The 22,581-nt window shown below is 69.9% G+C and overlaps 1 protein-coding gene across 6 annotated transcripts in view; it reads right to left on the minus strand.

Annotated features, from left to right (window-relative positions):
- Positions 1 to 22,581, minus strand: part of LOC123366186 (cullin-9-like) — a 66,286-nt gene that overhangs the window by 19,722 nt on the left and 23,983 nt on the right. For all 6 annotated transcript variants that reach the window (XM_045009394.1, XM_045009395.1, XM_045009398.1 and 3 more), the window contains 22 exons: positions 22,226 to 22,418; positions 20,843 to 21,050; positions 20,392 to 20,585; positions 20,012 to 20,223; positions 18,386 to 18,620; positions 16,992 to 17,097; positions 16,342 to 16,569; positions 14,660 to 14,750; positions 14,389 to 14,560; positions 13,254 to 13,359; positions 11,519 to 11,614; positions 10,075 to 10,250; positions 7,333 to 7,466; positions 7,067 to 7,252; positions 6,268 to 6,383; positions 4,573 to 4,755; positions 3,981 to 4,138; positions 2,586 to 2,799; positions 2,052 to 2,223; positions 1,587 to 1,735; positions 971 to 1,088; positions 80 to 276 (listed from right to left, as the gene is read on the minus strand). In XM_045009394.1, coding sequence (XP_044865329.1) covers positions 80 to 276; positions 971 to 1,088; positions 1,587 to 1,735; positions 2,052 to 2,223; positions 2,586 to 2,799; positions 3,981 to 4,138; positions 4,573 to 4,755; positions 6,268 to 6,383; positions 7,067 to 7,252; positions 7,333 to 7,466; positions 10,075 to 10,250; positions 11,519 to 11,614; positions 13,254 to 13,359; positions 14,389 to 14,560; positions 14,660 to 14,750; positions 16,342 to 16,569; positions 16,992 to 17,097; positions 18,386 to 18,620; positions 20,012 to 20,223; positions 20,392 to 20,585; positions 20,843 to 21,050; positions 22,226 to 22,418 — 3,644 coding nt within the window. The remainder of the gene's footprint in view (positions 1 to 79; positions 277 to 970; positions 1,089 to 1,586; positions 1,736 to 2,051; positions 2,224 to 2,585; positions 2,800 to 3,980; positions 4,139 to 4,572; positions 4,756 to 6,267; positions 6,384 to 7,066; positions 7,253 to 7,332; positions 7,467 to 10,074; positions 10,251 to 11,518; positions 11,615 to 13,253; positions 13,360 to 14,388; positions 14,561 to 14,659; positions 14,751 to 16,341; positions 16,570 to 16,991; positions 17,098 to 18,385; positions 18,621 to 20,011; positions 20,224 to 20,391; positions 20,586 to 20,842; positions 21,051 to 22,225; positions 22,419 to 22,581) is intronic.

A 22,581-nucleotide genomic window follows, 5' to 3' on the forward strand; every position in this document is an offset into this window, starting at 1 on the left:
GGGGGGGGAGAGGGCAGAGTTACTCCGAGGCTGCCGGGGCGCGGAGCCGCGCGGCCGCTCGCCTGCCAGGACCCCGTACCCTGAACACCAGGTTATCGATGTGCAGCTCCTTCTCCCCTTTCAGGATCTGGATGATGAGGCAGCAGATGATGTTCCTCTTCCTCTCCAGGGTGCTTCCCTCGTCATCCTCCACATTCAGGTACGTCTGCTTGGGGAGCAGCCACAGGCGCTGGCCGGCCGCCCGCGCCAGGGCCGCCTCGTTCAGACGCAGGACGCCTGGGAGCAACACAGCCGCACTCAGCCACGCCCAGGGAGCGGCTCCTCCTGCACCCCCCGCCCTGCTGAGGGACCAGCCCCAGGCCTCCATGCCCCCCCCCACATATCCCACCCCCCGGCCCTGCTGGGGGACCAGCCCCAGGCCTCCATGCCCCCCCACACATATCCCACCCCCCGGCCCTGCTTGGGGAGCAGCCCCAGGCCTCCATGCCCCCCCCACATATCCCACCCCCCGGCCCTGCTGGGGGAGCAGCCCCAGGCCTCCATGCCCCCCCCACACATATCCCACCCCCCGCCCTGCTGGGGGAGCAGCCCCAGCCCCTCCATGTGCCCTCCCTCCCATGAACTCCACCCCCAGCCCTGTTTGGGGACCAGCCCCAGGCCCCCCATATCCCACCCCCCCCCGGCCCTGCTAGGGGACCAGCCCCAGCCCCTCCACACCCACCAGACCAGTTCTCGCTCCGCCAGCCCTGCTTGGAGACTGGCCCCTCCAGACGCAAACCCCCTTCCAGCTCACAGACGAGCCCCGGGCTCCCTGGCACCTGCCCTGGGCCCAGCCAACCCTCCACCCCCCCCCCCCCACCAGGCCCAGCGCAGGGGCTCCAGGGCTCCATCCCCATCTGTGGTCCCCTGTTCAGGGACCACCCAGGGACAGGGCTCAACCCCCCCCCCCGCCCGGTCCCCCCATACGCACCCCCCTGAGGCAGGCTCTGGGTCAGGATCCCGGCCTCGCCCGTCAGAGGTTTCAGCGCGTGGCTCAGCAGGACAGGAGACAGCCCCGTGGCCTGGGCCAGGGTCTCCACAGCAACTTCCTGCAGAGCAAAGGAGACAGGAAGTGAACACGCAGGGGCAGGGCCATGGCAGCTCGGGGGCCACAGCCCAGGGGCGGGGGCAATGGGGCGAAGTCTCTGGGGGCCGTGGAATGGGGGGGGGCGAGGTTGTTGAGGCCTGTGGGGGAGGGGCCATCTGAGGGGGGGCTGGATGGGGGGGCAGAGGAGAGAGAGAACAACGATTCCTCTGGCACAAGCCACCCAGGGGACACAGCAGCTGCTTCTCAGCAGCTCCTGGGCCACGGGGGGGCAGGGACCAGGGCTGTGGAGATGAGAGTCCCAGGGCTCGGGGGTGGAGGGGATTCCCTGCCTCATGGGGGGAGGGACAGAGGGAAGGGGGGTGTCTGCCCGGGGAGGAGAACAGACCGTCTCTGCCCCATATGGATGAGCTGGGGGGAAGGAGCTCTCTGTGCTGCAAGGACAGGAGCGGTTGGTGCCCATGTGCGGGGTCCCACCCCCCAGAGGGAGCGGGGGTCCCACCTGGGCGCTGTTGAAGCCCAGCAGGATGTACATCTGCAGGGTGGAGACGTGCAGGGTGGTGCTGCCCGCGAACCGCAGCTCCGCGTGGCCCAGCCACGTCCACTGCAGGCGCCGCGGCTTCGTGTGCTCCAGGCCAAACCGGTTCTGACCTGCAAGAGACGCGGCCAGTCCCAGCAGAGCCACCAGAGCGCCGGGCCCGCGGGGTCCCCGAGCCAGCCGGGGCTGCCCTGCCCCCCCCCGCCAGCCACACGCCCCCCCCCCCCCCAGCCACACGCCCCCCCAGCCACACGCCCCCAGGCGGGGCTGGAGCTCACCCCACTGCTTGGCCTAGCCCCGTTCCCACCCTGCCCCGGTGACCCCTCTCCAGCCACAGCCCCCCCCCGGGTTCCCTCCCCTGTCACACGCCGCTCCCCGCCCCCACCATGGGGCACAGTGACCGCCCCCCAGCCCCGCCCCCAGCCTCACTGTTGGTGTAGAAGTCGGCGAACCGCGCCAAGTAGCCCCCGAGGGGCCGCGGGAAACACCTGCTGGGATCCTCCAGGTAGCAGAGCGGGGAGATGGTCCAGCAGCGTGGGGACAGGGCCAGCACCTTCACCTCCGGCTCCTCCTCCGGCTCGGCCGGCTCCTCCTCCATCGCCTGGGGACGGGAGCAGGGGGCCAGGGGTCAGGCTCCCGCCAGGGGCCTCTCTGCAGCACCTCCGGGGGAGGGAGGGGGCACGGCGCAGACCCTGCCACGCCCCCCAAGGAAGGGAGGGGGCACGGTGCAGACCCCGCCCTGCCCCCCAAGGAAGGGAGGGGGCACGGTGCAGACCCCACCCCACCCCCCAAGGAAGGGAGGGGGCACAGTGCAGACCCTGCCCCGCCCCCAAGGAAGGGAGGGGGCACGGTGCAGACCCCTCCCCGCCGGGGAAGGGAGGGGGCACAGTGCAGACCCTGCCCCGCCCCCTAAGGAAGGGAGGGGGCACGGCGCAGACCCCCCCTCCCCGCCGGGGTTCTCACCCCGTCCTCCTGGCCCGCGTCCAGCTCCAGCAGGCGCTTGTCGAGCTGCTGCAGCTGGAAGAGGTGGAATTGCTGCTGCAGCTCCTCCGACGCGCTCAGGCTCCTCAGCATCTGCTGGGGGAAGCGATTGGGGAAGCAGAGCCCGATCTGCTCCACGACGGCCCGTTCCAGCCACACGTTCCCCTGGGCCAGGAGCCGGTCGCCCAGGTAATACCTGCAACGGCAGCCGGCGTCAGGGCGGGGCCGAGCCCCCCCCAATTCCATCCCGGACCCCCCAGGCCCCTCCATGCCTTTGCCATGGCCTGGAGCAGGGCGGCCCGGCCGGCCGGCAGCTGGCGCGCGCTGTGGAGCCCGCGGCCTGGCCTGGCCCAGCCTGGGGGCCCTGCAGGGCCCTGCTGCCCCCCTGCAACCCACGGCTGGGCACACAGGCGGCTCGGGGCTGGTGGCCGGGGTCCGGCTGGACTTTGGGGAGCCCCCAAGACAAGCCAGGCACCAGCAGCCGCTGACGCGACGGGCCCCAGACACAGCCCAGGCCGGGCGGGGGGCGCGACGGGCCCCAGACACAGCCCAGGCCGGGCGGGGGGCGCGACGGGCCCCAGACACAGCCCAGGCCGGGCGGGGGGCGCGACGGGCCCCAGACGCAGCCCAGGCCGGGCGGGGGGCGCGACGGGCCCCAGACGCAGCCCAGGCCGGGCGGGGGGCGCGACGGGCCCCAGACGCAGCCCAGGCCGGGCGGGGGGCGCGACGGGCCCCAGACGCAGCCCAGGCCGGGCGGGGGGCGCGGCTGGGGCCCCAGACGCAGCCCAGGCCGGGCGGGGGCGCGGCTGGGGCCCCAGACGCAGCCCAGGCCGGGCGGGGGGGCGCGACGTGCCCCAGACGCAGCCCAGGCCGGGCGGGGGGGCGCGACGGGCCCCAGACGCAGCCCAGGCCGGGCGGGGGGCGCGACGGGCCCCAGACGCAGCCCAGGCCGGGCGGGGGGCGCGACGGGCCCCAGACGCAGCCCAGGCCGGGCGGGGGGCGCGACGGGCCCCAGACGCAGCCCAGGCCGGGCGGGGGGCGCGACGGGCCCCAGACGCAGCCCAGGCCGGGCGGGGGGGCGCGGCTGGAGCCCCAGACACAGCCCAGGCCGGGCGGGGGGCGCGACGGGCCCCAGACACAGCCCAGGCCGGGCGGGGGGCGCGACGGGCCCCAGACACAGCCCAGGCCGGGCGGGGGGCGCGACGGGCCCCAGACACAGCCCAGGCCGGGCGGGGGGCGCGGCTGGGGCCCCAGACACAGCCCAGGCCGGGCGGGGGGCGCGACGGGCCCCAGACGCAGCCCAGGCCGGGCGGGGGGCGCGGCTGGGGCCCCAGACGCAGCCCAGGCCGGGCGGGGGGTGCGGCTGGAGCCCCTCACCGGTAGAAGTGCTCGAAGGTGTTGGCGAGCTCCAGGCCGGAGAGGAAGAGGATGGGCTCCAGGCTCCGCTGCAGCCGGTGCAGCGACTCCACGTTGGCCGCGTCCGTCTGGCTCTCCTGGATCCGCTGGTCGATGTAGCGAGCGAACTGCTCGCTCACCTGCGGGGAGAGCGCCAGCTGCCAGGGGGCCTTCTCGGGGCGGCTCCCCACGGCAGGGAGTCCCCACGGCAGCTCAGGGGATGCCCACATGATGGGGGGCTCTGGGGGAGGGAACAGTCCTGCAGAGGGGTCGGTCTCCGGAGAGGGGGGTCACCCCACGTGGAGCCAGGGAGGCAGAATGGGGGAGAGGCTCCGGGCGTGTCTGGGCGCTGGGCAAGGGGGCGCGAGGGGCCTGTTGGAGCAGGAGCAGGAGCGGGGGGTTAACTGGCAGAGACCCCCACGCACCTGGGACCCCTCAGACCCCGGAGGGCAGCCAGGAGCGTGGCTGGGCGGAGCCGACGCCGGGGGGCTCAGCAGCCTCTAGGCGCTGGAAGCTCTGCTGGGGCCCAGGCTCGTGCCCCAGGGCAGCCAGCCCCCCGCAGCCCCCCACTCACGTGCATGGCCGTCAGGAAGGAGAGCTGCAGCAGGCCCCCGGAGAAGCCCTGCCGCAGGGCCAGCGCGAAGGCCGTCTGCTGCCCGAACAGCTCCTCCATGGCGCTGCGCAGGCCCAGGTAGAGGCGGCAGTACCGCTCCACGAAGTCCGGCCCCTGCCACGCCGACTCCAGGAACCGCTTCACCTGTGCGGGGGCCGGCGGCGCACGGTTACGGGGGGGGAGGTACAGGCTGGGGGCGGGGAGGGGACAGGTGTCTGGGGGGGGGAGGGGGGAAAGGGACGTCACAGGCGTGGGGAGGGCCCGTGGGGATGGGCTGGCCAGCCCCAGGGGGTACAGGGTGGGCCGTGCGTGGGTGGGGCCCTGAAGGTGGGGAGGGCCCCAGGGGGACAGGATGGGCCAGGCGTGGGTGGGGCCCTCCGCATCTAGTGTCCCTGGGCCTGGGGCAGGTGCCACAGAGACAGAGGTGGATGGGGGCCCTGCTACCCCCATGCAGGGTGGGGAGGGGGATGGGCAGCAGATACACAGCACAACAACCCCCACCCCCATCCCCCCTCCATCACTCCTACTGCTCTACGCCCCTCCCCCGTCACCCCCTCCCCGCCCACACCTGCTGCTGCACCACGCCCCTCCCCCGCCCACACCTGCTGCTGCACCACACCCCCTCCCCCGCCCACACCTGCTGCTGCACCACGCCCCTCCCCCCCCGCACACACCTGCTGCTGCACCACGCCCCTCCCCCCCCGCCCACACCTGCTGCTGCACCACGCCCCTCCCCCCGCCCACACCTGCTGCTGCACCACGCCCCTCCCCCCCGCACACACCTGCTGCTGCACCACGCCCCGCCCCCTGCACACACCTGCTGCTGCACCACGCCCCTCCCCCGCACACACCTGCTGCTGCACCACGCCCCTCCCCCCCGCCCACACCTGCTGCTGCACCACGCCCCTCCCCCCTGCCCACACCTGCTGCTGCACCATGCCCCCTCCCCCGCACACACCTGCTGCTGCACCACGCCCCTCCCCCGCACACACCTGCTGCTGCACCCCGCCCCTCCCCCCCGCCCAAACCTGGTGCTGCACCACGCCCCCCCCCCGCACACACCTGCTGCTGCACCACGCCCCCTCCCCCGCACACACCTGCTGCTGCACCACGCCCCCTCCCCCGCACACACCTGCTGCTGCACCACGCCCCCTCCCCCGCACACACCAGCTGCTGCACCACGCCCCCGCCCCCCCACACACCAGCTGCGGCACCACCCCCCCACCCCCCCACACACCTGCTGCTGCACCCCGCCCCCTCCCCCGCACACTGCTGCTGCTGCACCACGCCCCTCCCCAGCACACACCTGCTGCTGCACCCCGCCCCGCCCCCCCGCCCACACCTGCTGTTGCACCACGCCCCCTCCCCCGCACACACCTGCTGCTGCACCACGCCCCTCCCCCGCACACACCTGCTGCTGCACCGCGCCCCCTCCCCCGCACACACCTGCTGCTGCACCGCGCCCCCTCCCCCGCACACACCTGCTGCTGCACCGCGCCCCCTCCCCCGCACACACCTGCTGCTGCACCGCGCCCCCTCCCCCGCACACACCAGCTGCTGCACCGCGCCCCCGCCCCCACACACACCTGCTGCTGCACCGCGCCCCCTCCCCCGCACACACCTGCTGCTGCACCACGCCCCCTCCCCCGCACACACCTGCTGCTGCACCACGCCCCTCCAGCACTGCGTAATCCCCGTCATGCTGCTGGGCTTCTTCCCCGACACCTTGGCGGCCCCAGAGCTCGTCTCCTTGTTCTTCCCGTTCTTCCCGTCTGCCAAGGGGGGGCCGGCGTGAGAGCAGCCCCAGCGCTACCCCCCTCCCCGACCCAAAGCCGCCTGTGGGGCGAGGGCTGGGCCCGACCCTCCCAGCGCTCCCCCGGGGAGGGCAGCTCGCTGGCAATCGGCAGGGGTGGCCGGGAGCCGGATGGGCCCGGCTGAGCCCCACACGGTCACTGGGGGGGGGCGGGGGCGCAGGGCGGGGCCTGGAGCTCGGGGCGGGGTGGAGCCAGCCAGCCCCAGGCACCCCGGGGCAGTGGAGTAGCCACGCCCGGCCGGGACCCTGCCCCCTACAACTGGGCTGCCTTTGCAGAGGGGCGTCTGGCACCTGCCGGCTCTGCCTGTGGGCACCAGACCCACGGCTCTGAGTGCTGGGCTGGGCCCCCCCGGCTCTGTCTCCTCCCCCCCGGCCCCAGGGCCTTGAGGACCAGCCTCTGCTACGCCAGGCCCAGGGGCTGCCCGCCCGCCCGCCCCGCAGAGCGCGCTCCCACGGCCCCCCGCCTGCGGGCATCGGGCACACACAGGGTCGCGCCCAGCTCAGCGCCAGGGCCCGTGCAACAGGCAGCCCGGAGAGCCCGTACCCGTAGGGACCCCTCTCCCCACTCAGCACCCCAGGGCCTCCTCCCCCAGCCCCACCCTGGCACCAGCCCCAACGCCCGGCAGGGGGAGGGGCCCTTACTGGCTTTGACCGGGGCTCTCAGCTCCTCGGGCTCCGGGCTGCCGGGGTCCACGTGCACCAGCAGGTGGCTCAGGCGCCGCACGCGGGAGTTGAAGATGGTGGCGCGGCTCTTGGCGCGTCGGCCCGTCTCCAGGTTCTCCAGGTACTCGCTCAGGAGCCAGGCCAGGGGGCTGACGCCGCTGGGATCTGCAAGGCCAGAGGGGGAGGCTGAGCCGTCGGCCGGGCGGGCTGGGGGCAGCGGGGAGCCGGGCAGGGGGAACCGGTACCTGGGCTGGTGATGCTCTGCACCAAGGGATTGATTAGGGCCTCCCAGCAGGTCCTGCCCAGAGCCTGGGCCGCCTCGTCATCGGGAAGGAAGCGATCGGCGAACACCTGCTCGTGCCGCAGGGCACAGTTCAGCCTGCAGCAGCAGAGACACCCGCGCCAGTCACTGGTGGGGCCCTGGGGCCTTGCCAGGACGTGGGGGCAGATCCTGGGTACAGACACACACGGGGCAGGGCACTGCTGGGGGCCCCGGTGAGTGCTGGGGGGACCCCGGGGACAGACACACGGGGCAGGGCACTGCCCGGGGCTCTGCTCAGTGCTGGGGGGGACCCCGGGGACAGACACACGGGGCAGGGCACTGCCAGGGGCTCTGCTCAGGGCTGGGGGACCCCGGGTACAGACACACACGGGGCAGGGCACTGCCCGGGGCTCTGCTCAGCTCTGGGGGGACGCCGGGTACAGACACACGGGGCAGGGCACTGCCCGGGGCTCTGCTCAGCGCTGGGGGGGACGCCGGGTACAGACACACGGGGCAGGGCACTGCCCGGGGCTCTGCTCAGCGCTGGGGGGACCCCGGGGACAGACACACGGGGCAGGGCACTGCCCGGGGCTCTGCTCAGCGCTGGGGGGGACGCCGGGTACAGACACACGGGGCAGGGCACTGCCCAGGGCTCTGCTCAGCGCTGGGGGGACCCCGGGTACAGACACACAGGGCAGAGCACTGCCCGGGGCTCTGCTCAGCGCTGGGGGGGACGCCGGGTACAGACACACGGGGCAGGGCACTGCCCGGGGCTCTGCTCAGCGCTGGGGGGGACGCCGGGTACAGACACACGGGGCAGGGCACTGCCCAGGGCTCTGCTCAGCGCTGGGGGGACCCCGGGTACAGACACACAGGGCAGGGCACTGCCCGGGGCTCTGCTCAGCGCTGGGGGGGACGCCGGGTACAGACACACACAGGGCAGGGCACTGCCCGGGGCTCTGCTCAGCGCTGGGGGGGACCCCGGGTACAGACACACACGGGGCAGGGCACTGCCCGGGGCTCTGCTCAGCGCTGGGGGGACCCCGGGTACAGACACACGGGGCAGGGCACTGCCCGGGGCTCTGCTCAGCGCTGGGGGGGACGCCGGGTACAGACACACACAGGGCAGGGCACTGCCCGGGGCTCTGCTCAGGGCTGCGGGGGACCCCGGGTACAGACACATACAGGGCAGGGCACTGCCCGGGGCTCTGCTCAGCTCTGGGGGGGGACCCCGGGGACAGACACACGGGGCAGGGCACTGCCCGGGGCTCTGCTCAGCGCTGGGGGGACCCCGGGTACAGACACACACAGGGCCGGGCACTGCCCGGGGCTCTGCTCAGCGCTGGGGGGACCCCGGGGACAGACACACGGGGCAGGGCACTGCCCGGGGCTCTGCTCAGCGCTGGGGGGGGACCCCGGGTACAGACACACACGGGGCAGGGCACTGCCCGGGGCTCTGCTCAGCGCTGGGGGGGACCCCGGGTACAGACACACAGGGCAGGGCACTGCCCGGGGCTCTGCTCAGCGCTGGGGGGGACCCCGGGTACAGACACACAGGGCAGGGCACTGTCGGGGGCTCTGCTCAGCGCTGGGGGGGACCCCGGGTACAGACACACACGGGGCAGGGCACTGCCCGGGGCTCTGCTCAGCGCTGGGGGGACGCTGGGTACAGGCACACACGGGGCAGGGCACTGCCGGGGGCTCTGCTCAGCTCTGGGGGGACGCTGGGTACAGGCACACACGGGGCAGGGCACTGCCCGGGGCTCTGCTCAGCGCTGGGGGGGACGCTTGGTACAGACACACACGGGGCAGGGCACTGCCCGGGGCTCTGCTCAGCGCTGGGGGGGACCCCGGGGACAGACACACGGGGCAGGGCACTGCCCGGGGCTCTGCTCAGCGCTGGGGGGGACCCCGGGTACAGACACACACGGGGCAGGGCACTGCCCGGGGCTCTGCTCAGTGCTGGGGGGGACCCCGGGGACAGACACACGGGGCAGGGCACTGCCCGGGGCTCTGCTCAGCGCTGGGGGGGACCCGGGGACAGACACACACAGGGCAGGGCACTGCCGGGGGCTCTGCTCAGCTCTGGGGGGACGCCGGGTACAGACACACGGGGCAGGGCACTGCCCGGGGCTCTGCTCAGGGCTGGGGGGACCCCGGGTACAGACACACACGGGGCAGGGCACTGCCCGGGGCTCTGCTCAGCGCTGGGGGGACCCCGGGGACAGACACACGGGGCAGGGCACTGCCCGGGGCTCTGCTCAGCGCTGGGGGGACCCCGGGTACAGACACACACGGGGCAGGGCACTGCCCGGGGCTCTGCTCAGCGCTGGGGGGGACCCCGGGGACAGACACATGGGGCAGGGCACTGCCCGGGGCTCTGCTCAGCGCTGGGGGGGACCCCGGGTACAGACACACGGGGCAGGGTACTGCCGGGGGCTCTGCTCAGCGCTGGGGGGATGCTGGGTACAGACACATGGGGCAGGGCACTGCCCGGGGCTCTGCTCAGCGCTGGGGGGACCCCGGGTACAGACACACACGGGGCAGGGCACTGCCCGGGGCTCTGCTCAGGGCTGGGGGGACCCCGGGTACAGACACAAATGGGGCAGGGCACTGCCCGGGGCTCTGCTCAGCGCTGGGGGGACCCCGGGTACAGACACAAACGGGGCAGGGCACTGCCCGGGGCTCTGCTCAGCGCTGGGGGGACCCCGGGGACAGGCCTCACCGGTTGAAGAGCTGCAGCAGCTGCATGCGCTCGTCCGCGATCTCCTGGCACCACGTGTGCGCCTGGGTGGTGTAGAACAGGTACGTGCGCCGGCACAGCTGCTCCTTGAAGATCGGCCAGAAGGTGGGCTTGGGCCCCAGGATCTCGATGCCACGCACACGCGTGTCAATGCCACCCTGCACAGGGCACAAACCTCCCCGGTTAGACGCGGGCCCGCCAGGCCGAGCGACTCCCCGCAGGGCCCCCCTGGCCAGGCCTCTCGCTGCCCATAGAGGCCCTGCGGGGGGCGAGGGAGGCCAGGGCCCGGCTCGGCCGCACACAGGGACCGGGGGGTGACGTTTTATGGAAATATGCTTATGAGTGCGACTGTGATGTAACTGGAATATGCTGTATGCAAAAGGTCTCTTGTAAGGTATCCGAACAGAGCTTATAACCTGCGACTATGACCCTCCTACGTGTACGCATGGATCATTCTTGGATCTGAAGCCAGAAATATGAAGTATAACTCTGAGGTCCTGTTGTAATTATGCAAAGTGTGGGCCATTAATGGTGGTTTAGAATCGTGATGGCTCCCAGTGACTAGGACAATCAGCTGTAAATGGTTTATTTACCTGTGTACATGTGGGCGAGCCCATGGGGAATGGAGACTGGGGGTCTTACAGTGACAAGTGACCATGTCACATGATACTGGAATCCATCTTGAATCTGGTACTTTTCCATTTAGGAGGAGGGGTGGGGACCCAGAGACAAAGGATTCCCGCCTTGTGCCAAAGCTACAAGAGGGGGTGGAGCAGGACAAAAGGAGCTGCCGGTCAGGAGAAAGCCCCTGCTGACCACCCGAGATGTCTGCTGGGACCAACAAGGACTGGAGCAGACTAGGAAGGAGTCTAACCTGTGAAAGAAGCTTAGTGGAACATCTCTGAGGGTGAGATATAACCTGTAATCAGTTTCTTAGTGTATTAGGTTTTTGCTTGGTGACTTTGGTCTGTCTGTTATTACTTGAAACCACTTAAATCCTACTTTTTATACTTAATAAAATCACTTTTGTTTATTAATAAACCCAGAGTAAGTGATTAATCCCTGGGGGAGCAAACAGCTGTGCATGTGTCTCTATCAGTGTTATACAGGGCAGACAATTTATACGTTTACCCTACACAAGTTTTATGGGGAGTAAAACGGATTTATTTGGGGTTTCCCCATTGGGGTCTGGGCGCTGGAGACAGGGAACCTGCTGAGCTGTTTTCAGTTAAGTCTGTAGCTTTGGGGGTGTGGCCCAGACCCTGGGTCGGGTTGCAGCAGGCTGGCGTGTCTGGCTCTACAAGGCAGGGTTCTGGAGTCCCAAGCTGGCAGGGAAAACGGGCCCAGAGGTAATTCAGCACATCAGGTGACAGTCCCAAGGGGGTCCCTGTGAGCGAACCTGTCGGGGGCCCGCCAGCGCACCCACCTGCTGGCAGCGCTTGATCTTGATCTGGATGATGGGCCAGAAGCGGGTCAGGTTCTCCAGGAGGATCACTCTGCTGGCCGAGGGCATGACGTTCACCTGGGGGGTCGGGAGAGCCGCAAGCCGTCAGGACACAGAGATCCCGCCCCGCCCCGCCCCCGGGAGTGTTGTCCAGGCCCAGCCCCCAGAGCTACGGGAAGCGAAGCCGTGGGTGGGGTTAGCGGCGTGCAGGAACACGGGCCCCACAGGGACGGGGCAAGGAGACGACCAGCAGCTGGGACGTAAGTGGCCTCCCAGTAGGGACGGGACTAGCCAGCAAAGCCTCCGCCGCTCCGTCAGGCAGCCCCAGGGCCCCTCCCAGCCACACCTGGGGAGATCACAGAAACCACGGCTCTGCTGGAGCAGTCAGACGCGCCAGACCTCTCCACCGCTCCCTGCTGCTCCCTCCCGGCAGGGCCACCGGGAGACCAGCCCCTGGGAGCTCCACCGCGCTCAGGAGCTGCCGTCAAGCCACCGGGAGCGGCCGCAGAGACCAGAGCCGATGGGGATGCAGGGGTGCCGCCGGGCACGGGAACTGGCCGACAGCCACAGCCCAGGGGCCCGTGCGAGTGAGACGCAGATCTCCCGGCGTACCCCTCGGGCTCCCAGCCCAGCGTCACACCCTGCTCCCAGTGCCCAGCAACCGATCCTGCTCCGTCCGCACGCAGCCAGCCGAGCAGGTTCCCAGCACCGCCAGCCCCAGATCAGGCCCATCCACTGGGTTTGGAGCTGGGGGCAGGTCCCAATTTCCAGCTTTTCTCTGCAGCGGGGGGGGCTGGAGCCTCACTCGGGAAGTCACAGGCGAGATTCTCATGGAATCACCTGGCCCCAGGAGCTGCGGCTTTAAGGAAGAGCCCGGCCGTGCCGAGAGCTGGTGCCAGCACCATCACTGTAAGCAAAGGCCCAGCGCCCCGCACACCCAGCCGGCCGCCGGCCCCGATGTACATGCTGCTCCCAGTAGGAACGCGCCGGCCGGCCTGTCTGCCCCGCCCACCCCCACGCCTCTCCCCAGTGACCTCCTGGGACTCAGCGCTGCCTCGGGGGCCGGAAGGCGGCTCCTCTCGGTCCCTCCTCTGCTCTATGGCCACCGTGCAGCGGAGACCCTAGCACAACCCAAGCCAGGCACCCGGCCCGGCCAGACAGAGGTTTCCCAGGGCAGCTCACTCGGGCGTGGGCCAGGTGGGGACCAGGTCTGGGGAAGCAGAGGGCGGGAGGGCGGCAGGGTCTCGCAGCAGGAAGGGGAGCCGCTGGGACAAGGCAGGCGGTGCCAGGCCTGCACGGGGCGGACGAGGAGCAGGACAGGAGGAGAAGCCGGGACTTGGCCACTGGGGGGTCTTGCCCCTCCCCCTGGAGCAGCTGCTCCTGGCCAGCGTTGGAGACGGACCCTGAGCCCGGGGCCCTGCCCTGCTCCTGCCCGCCTAGGAGAGGCTGGTGACGTGCCCGCCAGGACAGAGCCTACAGGCCTGGGGCTGGCGACTCCCCGCACCTCGGCTGCTGCCTGCCCCAATTCCAAGGCAGTCGTGCCCCCACCGGCCTGGGCCGGGCTGCCCCAGCTCCACGCTGACCAGCAGAGGGGGGCGCTGGCAGGTGGGAAGCTCTCAGCCTGCGCCCGCCCTGCTAGGGAGCCCCCAAGCCCCAGGATCCCCCCACCCCCTGCAGCGCCCCCTCTCCTGTCCGGGGCGGCCTGGCCCACACTCACCGTATTGAGCTCGGTGCTGATGCTGGCCGGGTTCTCTCCTCCCATGACCACGATCCGGGCCGGCATGTAGCTGGAATCCTCGCTGGCCACCAGCAGGCTCATCTGCCTGCAGCCGGGGAGAGCCACAGCGTCGGCACCGGCCCATTTCTGGGCTGTGCTCCAGGCCTGAGCCTATGGTGCCTGTCCCGAGGGGCACGTCCACCCGCGGGCTCACAACCCCCCATGGCCGCCAGTCCTAACGGGAGCCCCTGAGCCCAGCTCCTGGGGCTGCACCTGGCGCTGCATTGCTCTGGGCCCACAGTGCCGACAGCCATCCCAGCAGGGCGTATGGCGCCCGGGGACACAGACGAGGTCCCTGCATGGCTGGCTCCTGGGAAGGGAACCCACCCCAGCCAGGGGACAGCATGTGCAGCTCCCCTGTGCCACCTCGGGCACCCTGCCCCCCGTCGCCAAATTGTTACCTGGGCCCAACTCCCCCCCACCCACCTGATCCCTTCCCCACCCCCGGGACAGCATGGGCAGCCAGCCACCCCCCTGCCCGCCTGATCCCACCCCCGGGACACCCTGGGTGGGTAGCCACCCCCCTGCCCACCTGATCCCACCCCCACCCCCGGGACACCCTGGGCAGCCCCCCCCCCGCCCCCCACCTGATCCCACCCCCACCCCCGGGACACCCTGGGCAGCCAGCCCCCCCCCCACCTGATCCCTCCCCCATCCCCTGGACACCCTGGGCAGCCAGCCACCCCCCTGCCCACCTGATCCCACCCCCACTCCTGGGACACCCTGGGTGGGTAGCCACCCCCCTGCCCACCTGATCCCACCCCCATCCCCAGGACACCCTGGGCAGCCAGCCACCCCCCTGCCCACCTGATCCCACCCCCACCCCCGGGACACCCTGGGTAGGTAGCCACCCCCCTGCCCACCTGATCCCACCCCCACTCCTGGGACACCCTGGGTGGGTAGCCACCCCCCTGCCCGCCTGATCCCACCCCCACTCCTGGGACACCCTGGGCAGCCAGCCACCCCCCTGCCCACCTGATCCCACCCCCACCCCCAGGACATGCTCTTTGCCACCTGGCACACACAGCCATACCCCCCCCCGGGGGCCAGTACCCACAGCCCCCCACACACACACCTGACCACCACGCCGCGGTGCATGTAGATGTTGATGTAGTGCGAGCCGGTGCTGCCGTTGGACTCCCAGTAGGTCTTGGGGTTCCTGTCCGTCAGCTTGTTGGCTCGGTGGGAGTTCGAGGAAACCTCCAGCTTCTCCCAGCACTTGTCCTCCTTCACTTCCACGCTGGAGCCTGCAGGGAGAGGGGACAGCGCTGAAGGGAGCTGGGGGGCCACCCTGGCGGGGGCACAGCTGGAGCAGAGGGGCCCCGGGCGACGCCCCCAGCACTGACCCTGGCAGAGGTTGCGCAGGAAGACGTCGAAGAAGGGGATGTTGATGGGCTGGTGACTCCGTCTATGCTCCTCAATCTGACCCAGCACCATCTGGAAGAGAGGGACGCAAACCGTCAATGGGGGGAGGGACCTGGCAGCCCTCCCCCACTGCCCGATCGCTGGACCCCGGGCAGCAACCAGCCCCCGAGGAACACAGCCCCACAGGTGGGGAGGGGGGAACTGAGTGAACTGGGTCCAGAGAGAGCCTCTGCCCCATGGCCACTCCCCCCACTTCACACACCATCACCCCCTGCCTGCCCACACCCTTCCAGAGTCCACCAACCCCCCTCCCCGCCTGCAGACCACTCCCTGGTCACCCCTTCCAGAGACCACCAACCCCTCTCCCCGCCTGCAGACCACTCCCTGGTCACCCCTTCCAGAGACCACCCACCTCTGTGACACCCGTACCCCATGGTCACCACTTGTATATGGTTATATTTTGTACAAGGTACGACTTGTGAGGGATCATTTGAAAATTCATAAACCGCTGAATATCATTGTCCTGTTAAGATGTGTGTAACAACAGTGTGTGTAAAGCTATGAGACGTTACTGCATGACTGTTACTGAAATACGGTGCCATTTTGGGTAACGCCCACAAACTAATTGTTCAGAGTCAAAGACACCCTGGCACGCCAGCCAAGTCCCAAAGTACCAAATCAGACATTCACCAGCTGGGGGGGAGCGGAGGGAAACAAGTCACAATTCATCAGGAGGGCAGTTTGGAGCTGACGTACACAACAGCCCGGCCCGACCCCAGGACCCAGCAAGGAGGTTTCCAGCACAAAGGGCAGGAGTATAAGAAAGGGGGAAAATGTCCCTGGCCACCCCTCTCCTCTGTCCATCTCTCTGCTCATGACGACGACGACGCACAAGGAGTTGAACAAAGGGGGGAGAGGTCCCAGGCTGGGAAAAGACGCAGCCTGTGAAATGTGCTGCAGTTGCTGGGGAGAAAAACTCCTTCTTATGCTTTGAAACCTACTAGTTTGTATTCCTGTTGTGCCCAGTTCTGCCTGTCCCGCCTGCGGTCACTCCAAATCCCCCCGCTCTGGGTAACAGACTTGTTTCATGGCTCTATCCAAACCCGTGTTTGGGAAACCTCTGCTTGAGGCAACGAAGGCTGGCGCATGATCCCTCCCAGAGCTGGAATGAGGAGCGAGGAGCTTACGCTGCCCGGGAGGGTTCGGCGCAGTGCAGGAGGCACATTTCTGGGGAGCAAGGCTGGGGCGGGGGCTCTGCGGGTGTCGCCCTGTACGTAATTCATGGACGGCTGGGCACAGCTGGCAGTGACGACGTGCTGGGGGCTGGCAGTGAGCAGAGCAGGGACGGGCTGCTGTTCCCAGCAGGGTAACAGGCATCCCAGGCAGGAGAGCTAAGGGGACCCAGGAGTCCAGGCTGCACCCGGGGGAAAGTCCCCCCCTCCCTCCCTCCCTCCCGCCAGGCCACCAACCCCTCCCCACAGACAGACAACCTGCCCCCCTCCCTCCAGAGACAGCCTGGGACCCCCGGCTGTCGCGCCCCGGCATGCTGCAGAGGTGCCACCCACCCAGCGGCCAGGCCGCCCCAGGCGGTGGGGGGAGGTCTCCCCCATGGCAGAGCCCCCGGTCACCTGGGCGGGGTCAGGACGCCCACCCCACCCCTCACCTGGATGCAGCCGGCCAGGATGCTGGTGGTCAGCTTCTGATAGAGGCTGGCGTATTTCTCACAGTCGCTCACCAGGTCCCGCAGCTCCGACCCCAGCAGCAGGTTGGAGTTGTGCTTGTCCAGGGCTTTGGACAGGGCCTCCTTGGTGCCCAGGCGGCACATCACCACGGCACAGTCCTTGGTGGTGGTGGCCAGGCGGTGGAGGAAGCGAACGAACTCCTGCACGGCCTGCAGAGGGAGCAGCGCGGCCTGGGGGTTGGGGCACCGGCCTGGGAGCCAGGAGACCTGCTTCTAGTCCCACCCCTGCCCCTGCCCTGCTCTCCCTGGGCCAGTCGCCCCCGCCCGCCTGGTCTATGGGGAGCGCAGCTCCCTGGGGCGGGGCGCTCGCAGCTCCTGCGGTGCCCGGGCTGGAGTCTGACAGAGCAGAGACAGGCCCCAGCCCTGGCCGGGGGCGCTGGGTAAAGGGCCACAGGCCCAGCTTCCCGGGCACAGGCCTGGCGCAGATCAGGGCCGTTAGGAGCCAGGGCACCGGGCAGAGACTTCGCCAGCGATTCCTGCCGCCAGCCCGTAACTGGGGCCGAGCCAGGAGCCCCTCCCTGCCCCCGGCCTCCCCACCCCCGACAGGTAAGCAGGGCCCCCCGGCCCCTCACCTCCCGCTCGGTGCTGGGGGCGCTCATGGAGGACAGACAGGGCTCGATGCTCTCGTGCCAGGGCAGCGCCTCCTCCTGGTAACTGTCCAGGAGCTTGTTCAAAATCCTGCACAAGAGACGGGGAAGGTGGGGCCTGAGGGGAGAGGCCAGCGGCTGCCAGTGCCCCGATTCCCCGTGTGCCCGGCCCTCTGGCTGCACGGGCCACGCTCACCCCATGACAGGCCCCCCACCCTCACCCCATCCCTCCCCACTGCCTGGGGGCAGCCCCAACTCCCAGCCCACCCCCTCACCTCGGGAAACCCCAACTGACCCCACACACCCCGCCTCAGGACAGCCCCAACCCACCCTGACCCCCGAAACAGCCACCCCCACCCCCAGACAGCCCCAACCAACCCTGACCCCCCAAAACAGCCACCCCCAGACAGCCCCAACCAACCCTGACCCCCAAAACAGCACCCCCACCCCCGCCCCAACCAACCCTGACACCCCAAAACAGCCACCCCCAGACAGCCCCAACCAACCCTGACCCCCAAAACAGCCACCCCCAGACAGCCCCAACCAACCCTGACCCCCAAAACAGCCACCCCCACCCCCAAACAGCCCCAACCCACCCTGACCCCTGAAACAGCCACCCCCACCCCAACCAACCCTGACCCCCCAAAACAGCCACCCCCACCCCCAGACAGCCCCAACCAACCCTGACCCCCAAAAACAGCCACCCCCACCCCCAGACAGCCCCAACCAACCCTGACCCCCCAAAACAGCCACCCCCACCCCCAGACAGCCCCAACCAACCCTGACCCCCAAAACAGCCACCCCCACCCCCAGACAGCCCCAACCAACCCTGACCCCCCAAAACAGCCACCCCCACCCCCAGACAGCCCCAACCAACCCTGACCCCCCAAAACAGCCACCCCCACCCCCACCCCACCCTGACACCCCAAAACAGCCACCCCCAGTAAGCTCACACCAACCCTCACCCCCAAAACAGCCACCCCCACCCCCAGACAGCCCCAACCAACCCTAACCCCCAAAACAGCCACCCCCACCCCCGCCCCAACCAACCCTGACCCCCAAAACAGCCACCCCCACCCCCAGACAGCCCCAATCAGACAGGCCCCTGCACTGGCTCCCATTCCAACCTGGGACATCCCAGCCACACACTTGCAGTACAACCCACAGATCCCCGGCCGCCCCCTTCCCCTACTGTCACCAGAGGCTCCCTGGCCCCCTCCTCCCCCACCAGTGTCACAAGGACCCCACCACCCCCTTCCCCCACCAGTGTCACCCGAGGATCCCCAGCCTCCTCCTTACCCCCCCGGTGTCACCCCAGGATTCCTGGGCCCCTCCTCCTCAACCAGTGTCTCCGCGGACCCGGCGCGCCCCACACTCACCGGAGGGTCCCCAGCTGCACGGCCTTCTCGGCCCCCAGCTGCTCCAGGCTGCGCAGCAGCAGCAGGAAGTGCTGGGGGTCCCGCAGGGCCGCGGCCCCCTCGCTCTCGGGCCCGGCCTCGTCGCAGACGCAGCGTTCCAGGGCCAGCACCAGCTCCTTGGAGAGGCTGCCCTCCTGCAGGCGGCCCAGCAGCGTCTGCACGTCCACGTCCTTCAGCTCCAGGGCTGAGCCCGCCTCTGCCACAGGGAGAGAGCCGTGGGGCCGGGCACTGCACCCCGCCGGCTGCCCGCTCGCAGGCAGTGTGGGGCTGAGCCCGCCTCTGCCACAGGGAGAGAGCCGTGGGGCCGGGCACTGCACACCGCCGGCTGCCTGCTCGCAGGCAGTGTGGGGCTGAGCCCGCCTCTGTCACAGGGAGAGAGCCATGGGGCCGGGCACTGCACCCCGCCGGCTGCACGCTCGCAGGCAGTGTGGGGCTGAGCCCGCCTCTGCCACAGGGAGAGAGCCGTGGGGCCGGGCACTGCACCCCGCCGGCTGCCCGCTCGCAGGCAGTGTGGGGCTGAGCCCGTCTCTGCCACAGGGAGAGAGCCGTGGGGCCGGGCCGGGCACTGCACCCCGCCGGCTGCCCGCTCACAGGCAGTGTGGGGCTGAGGGTGCCAGGTGCTCTGAACCCCGTCCTCGGGCTCTCAGATGGGGCTGGGGGGGGGGCAGGGGGCTCCGTACCTGCCGTCCCCAGGCTTGTAGGCGGGGCGGGGCTGGGCAGGGGCTGCAAGGGTGGATGGGGGAGGGAGTGCATGGGGCGCTGTACCTGCCATCCCCAGGCTCTCAGACAGGGCCTGTCGCGGGGGTGGGAGGGGCTTCGTACCTGCCGTCCCCAGGCTCTCAGACAGGGGCTGGGTGGAGGGGGAGGAGCTGTGTATGTGGGGCAGCGCTGCGTAGGAGCCGTCCTCAGGCTCGTAGGTGGGGGCGGGGCGGGCAGAGGGCTCTGCCGTCCCCACGTCCTCAGACAGGGGCTGTCGCGGGGGTGGGGGGCTCCGTACCTGCCGTCCCCACATCCTCAGACAGGGGCTGTCGCGGGGGTGGGGGGGTCCGTTCCTGCCGTCCCTACATCCTCAGACAGGGGCTGTCGCGGGGGGGGCAGGGGGCTCCGTACCTGCCGTCCCCACATCCTCAGACAGGGGCTGTCGCGGGGGGTTGGGGGGCTCCGTACCTGCCGTCCCCACATCCTCAGACAGGGGCTGTCGCGGGGCTGGGGGGGTGCTGTACCTGCCGTCCCCAGGCTCTCAGACAGGGGCTGGGTGGAGTGGGGGGAGCTGTGTATGTGGGGCAGCGCTGTGTAGGAGCCGTCCTCAGGCTCGTAGGCGGGGATGGGGTGGGGCGGGCAGGGGGCTCTGTACCTGCCATCCCCACATCCTCAGACAGGGGCTGTCGCGGGGGCGGGGGGGTCCGTACCTGCCGTCCCCACATCCTCAGACAGGGGCTGTCGCGGGGGCGGGGGGGCTCTGTACCTGCCGTCCCCACATCCTCAGACAGGGGCTGTCGCGGGGGGTTGGGGGGGCTCCGTACCTGCCGTCCCCACATCCTCAGACAGGGGCTGTCGCGGGGGGTTGGGGGTGGGGGGGCTCCGTACCTGCCGTGTCCAGGTTCACGGGGAGCTTGTGCTCCGCCAGGCGGCTGAGCGCGATCTGGGCCAGCGTCTCGTTGGCGTGGCCCTGGCCCCCCTGGCAGCAGCTCTGCAGGGCCGAGGGGAGGTCACAGCTCACCAGCTGCTCGGCCAGGCCCCGGTGGCTGTCGATCAGCAGGCCGGCCACCAGCAGGCCGTTCTGCACGGCCGACGAGGCCCTGTGGGACAGAGCGCCAGGGTGAGCGCCCGCGGGCACCAGCCGCTGCTCCTCCCCGGGGGGGCTGTGGGGCGACGGCCCCCCTGCAGCAAGGGCCCCCCCCGGCCAGACACCCCCCAGAGCCTCCAGGGAGCTGCCCCCCGGAAACGACCCCGCTCAGCCCCCATACCCAGCGGTGCCCTGCATGGTGCGGATGGCGGCAGGCAGGGCGCAGAGCAGGCTGTCCGAGTCCTTGCTGGAGGCGGAGCCGATGCTGGCGAAGATCTCCCACATCATCGGGGCATCGGCGTGGTTCAGGGGATAGGGCTTCTCGCTGGCACCCACCAGCTCGCAGGTCCCGGCGCCCACCAGCACCTTCAGAGCCTGGGAGGCCAAGGGAGCCGGTCAGGGAGGAGAGCTGGCAGCGCCAGCCCCAGCCCCGGGCCCAGAACACGAGGCCGCCCAACGCATCCTGGCATCCCCCTGGGATCCTGCCACTGGCCACCCCATCCCGCCCTCTCCCACGCAGGATCCCGGCATGTCCCCACCTAAGCCCACTACAGCCACCACCTCCCCCGGGAGCCGCACTTCTCCCTCCCGCCGAGAGATGCCCGGCCCCGCGGCTGCCGGCGCACACTCACCGCCAGGCCGGCCTGCTGGACCAGCGCCGAGGGGGCGTACTCCTGCATGCAGGCCAGCACGGCACGCACCCCGCCCTCCGTGGCAAAGAGCACGCGCCAGTCGTACTTGGCCATCAGCACGCAGAGCAGGCGGAGCGCCAGCACCACCAGCAGCTTCTCCTTCACCTGGTTGGTCAGCAGCTCCACCAGCATCTTCACCAGCTTCTCCCTGCGGGCGGGTGAGGAGCCGGGCTTGGGCAACCGGGGACTGACCTGCTGCGTGGCTCCAGGTCAGCTCTGGCCCAGAAACCAGATCCCCGGGCCCCCTACGGGCCTCCCACCCCTCCTGGCCCCACCACATCCCCCACTTCCCAGACCCTCACAGGAGCCCCAGCAGGGCAGCCAGGTTTGATTTCCAGCTATCCCTGGGAGTTTCTTCCAGCTCATCACCCTCCCTGGTAAACATCTGGGCCTTACGCCTCACAGGCATGTGTCTGGCTTCAGCTCTGCCCATCTCTGCTAGACTAACGGGCCCGTCAGCACTAGTGTTTTCTCCCCAGAAAGGTCCTTGCGCATCATGATCGTCAGCCCTTGGTCGGCCGGTGTCCGCACTTGGTACAGGGCTACCGGACGGGGTCAGAAACGAGCTGCAAACACCCAGGGCTGGAAAACCTGCCTCACAACAAGCGACTAAAGCAGCTGGATCCAGGCAGCTCCTCGGCCGAAGGGGGAGGAGATCTGCTCGCAGTCTGTAGGCACCTGCCTGGGGAGAACCCTGCTGACACGGGGGCTCTTCGATCCAGCAGACAGAGGTGGAAGGAGAACCACCGCAAAGTTCAAACGGGAAATCAGAGACCTGTTTACCAGGGAGGGTGACCGGCCATGGGACCAGCTTCCCAGGGATGGGGCAGGTCTTCTACGGCTTGTGGTCGCTACGCTGGGAGGGGCCATCTGCCCAAAGCCCACCACCTACTGGGCTCCATGGGCCACTAACCCAGGAGACTTCAGTCCCAGGCAGGAGTGACGGGGTGACGCTCTCTGGCCTGCGCGATGCACAGGATCAGCCCAGCCAATCACAATGGTCCCTGCTGGCCGTACAATCGGTGACATGGATCTGTTGCCCCCCCACCCCCACCCCCCTTTGTACGTTGCTGTAGCTAGACCGTAAGGTTCTGGAGCCAGGATCCTGAGCACAGCCCAGGCGCCCAGCCCTGACTGGCACCCCTGGCACTGCTCTAATAGAAACCTCACCCACGGGTAATGCCCGCGCCAGAGACAGACACCCGCCACCAGCCGGCCCCTGCAGACAGGAGCAGCTGGTTTTCCTGCCCCGTCTCCCCAGGGTGGCACTGGCCGGCCATCTCCAGGTCTGGGCACGCTCAGAGGACCCACCAGAGAACTGACCTGATGGTGAGTCCCCCCTCGGGTTTGATGACCTGCCGCTCTCGCCCGGCCTCCTCCTCCAGGGTCTTGATAATGAACCGGAGCCCAGCCAGCTGCAGCCCCACCTCGGAGCTGGACCTCTGGATCAGTTCCACCACCTCTGCAATCCTCTCCAACGAGCTCTTCTTCCCCGACCCCTTCACGCTGCACAACACTGGCCAGGACCAAAACACCCGTCAACCCGCGGCTGCCCCACGAGCCCTCCAGCCAGCCCCTCCCCGCGGCGCTTCCCCACCCCCCGGATCGCCCCTCTGCCCCACCCCTCCCCGAGCCAGTCGCTGGGTCTCCCCTGCCCAGACCCCCCTTGGCCTGCAGGG

Source organism: Mauremys mutica, chromosome 3 (assembly GCF_020497125.1).
Source record: "Mauremys mutica isolate MM-2020 ecotype Southern chromosome 3, ASM2049712v1, whole genome shotgun sequence".
In the NCBI taxonomy this organism is placed as follows: domain Eukaryota; kingdom Metazoa; phylum Chordata; order Testudines; family Geoemydidae; genus Mauremys; species Mauremys mutica.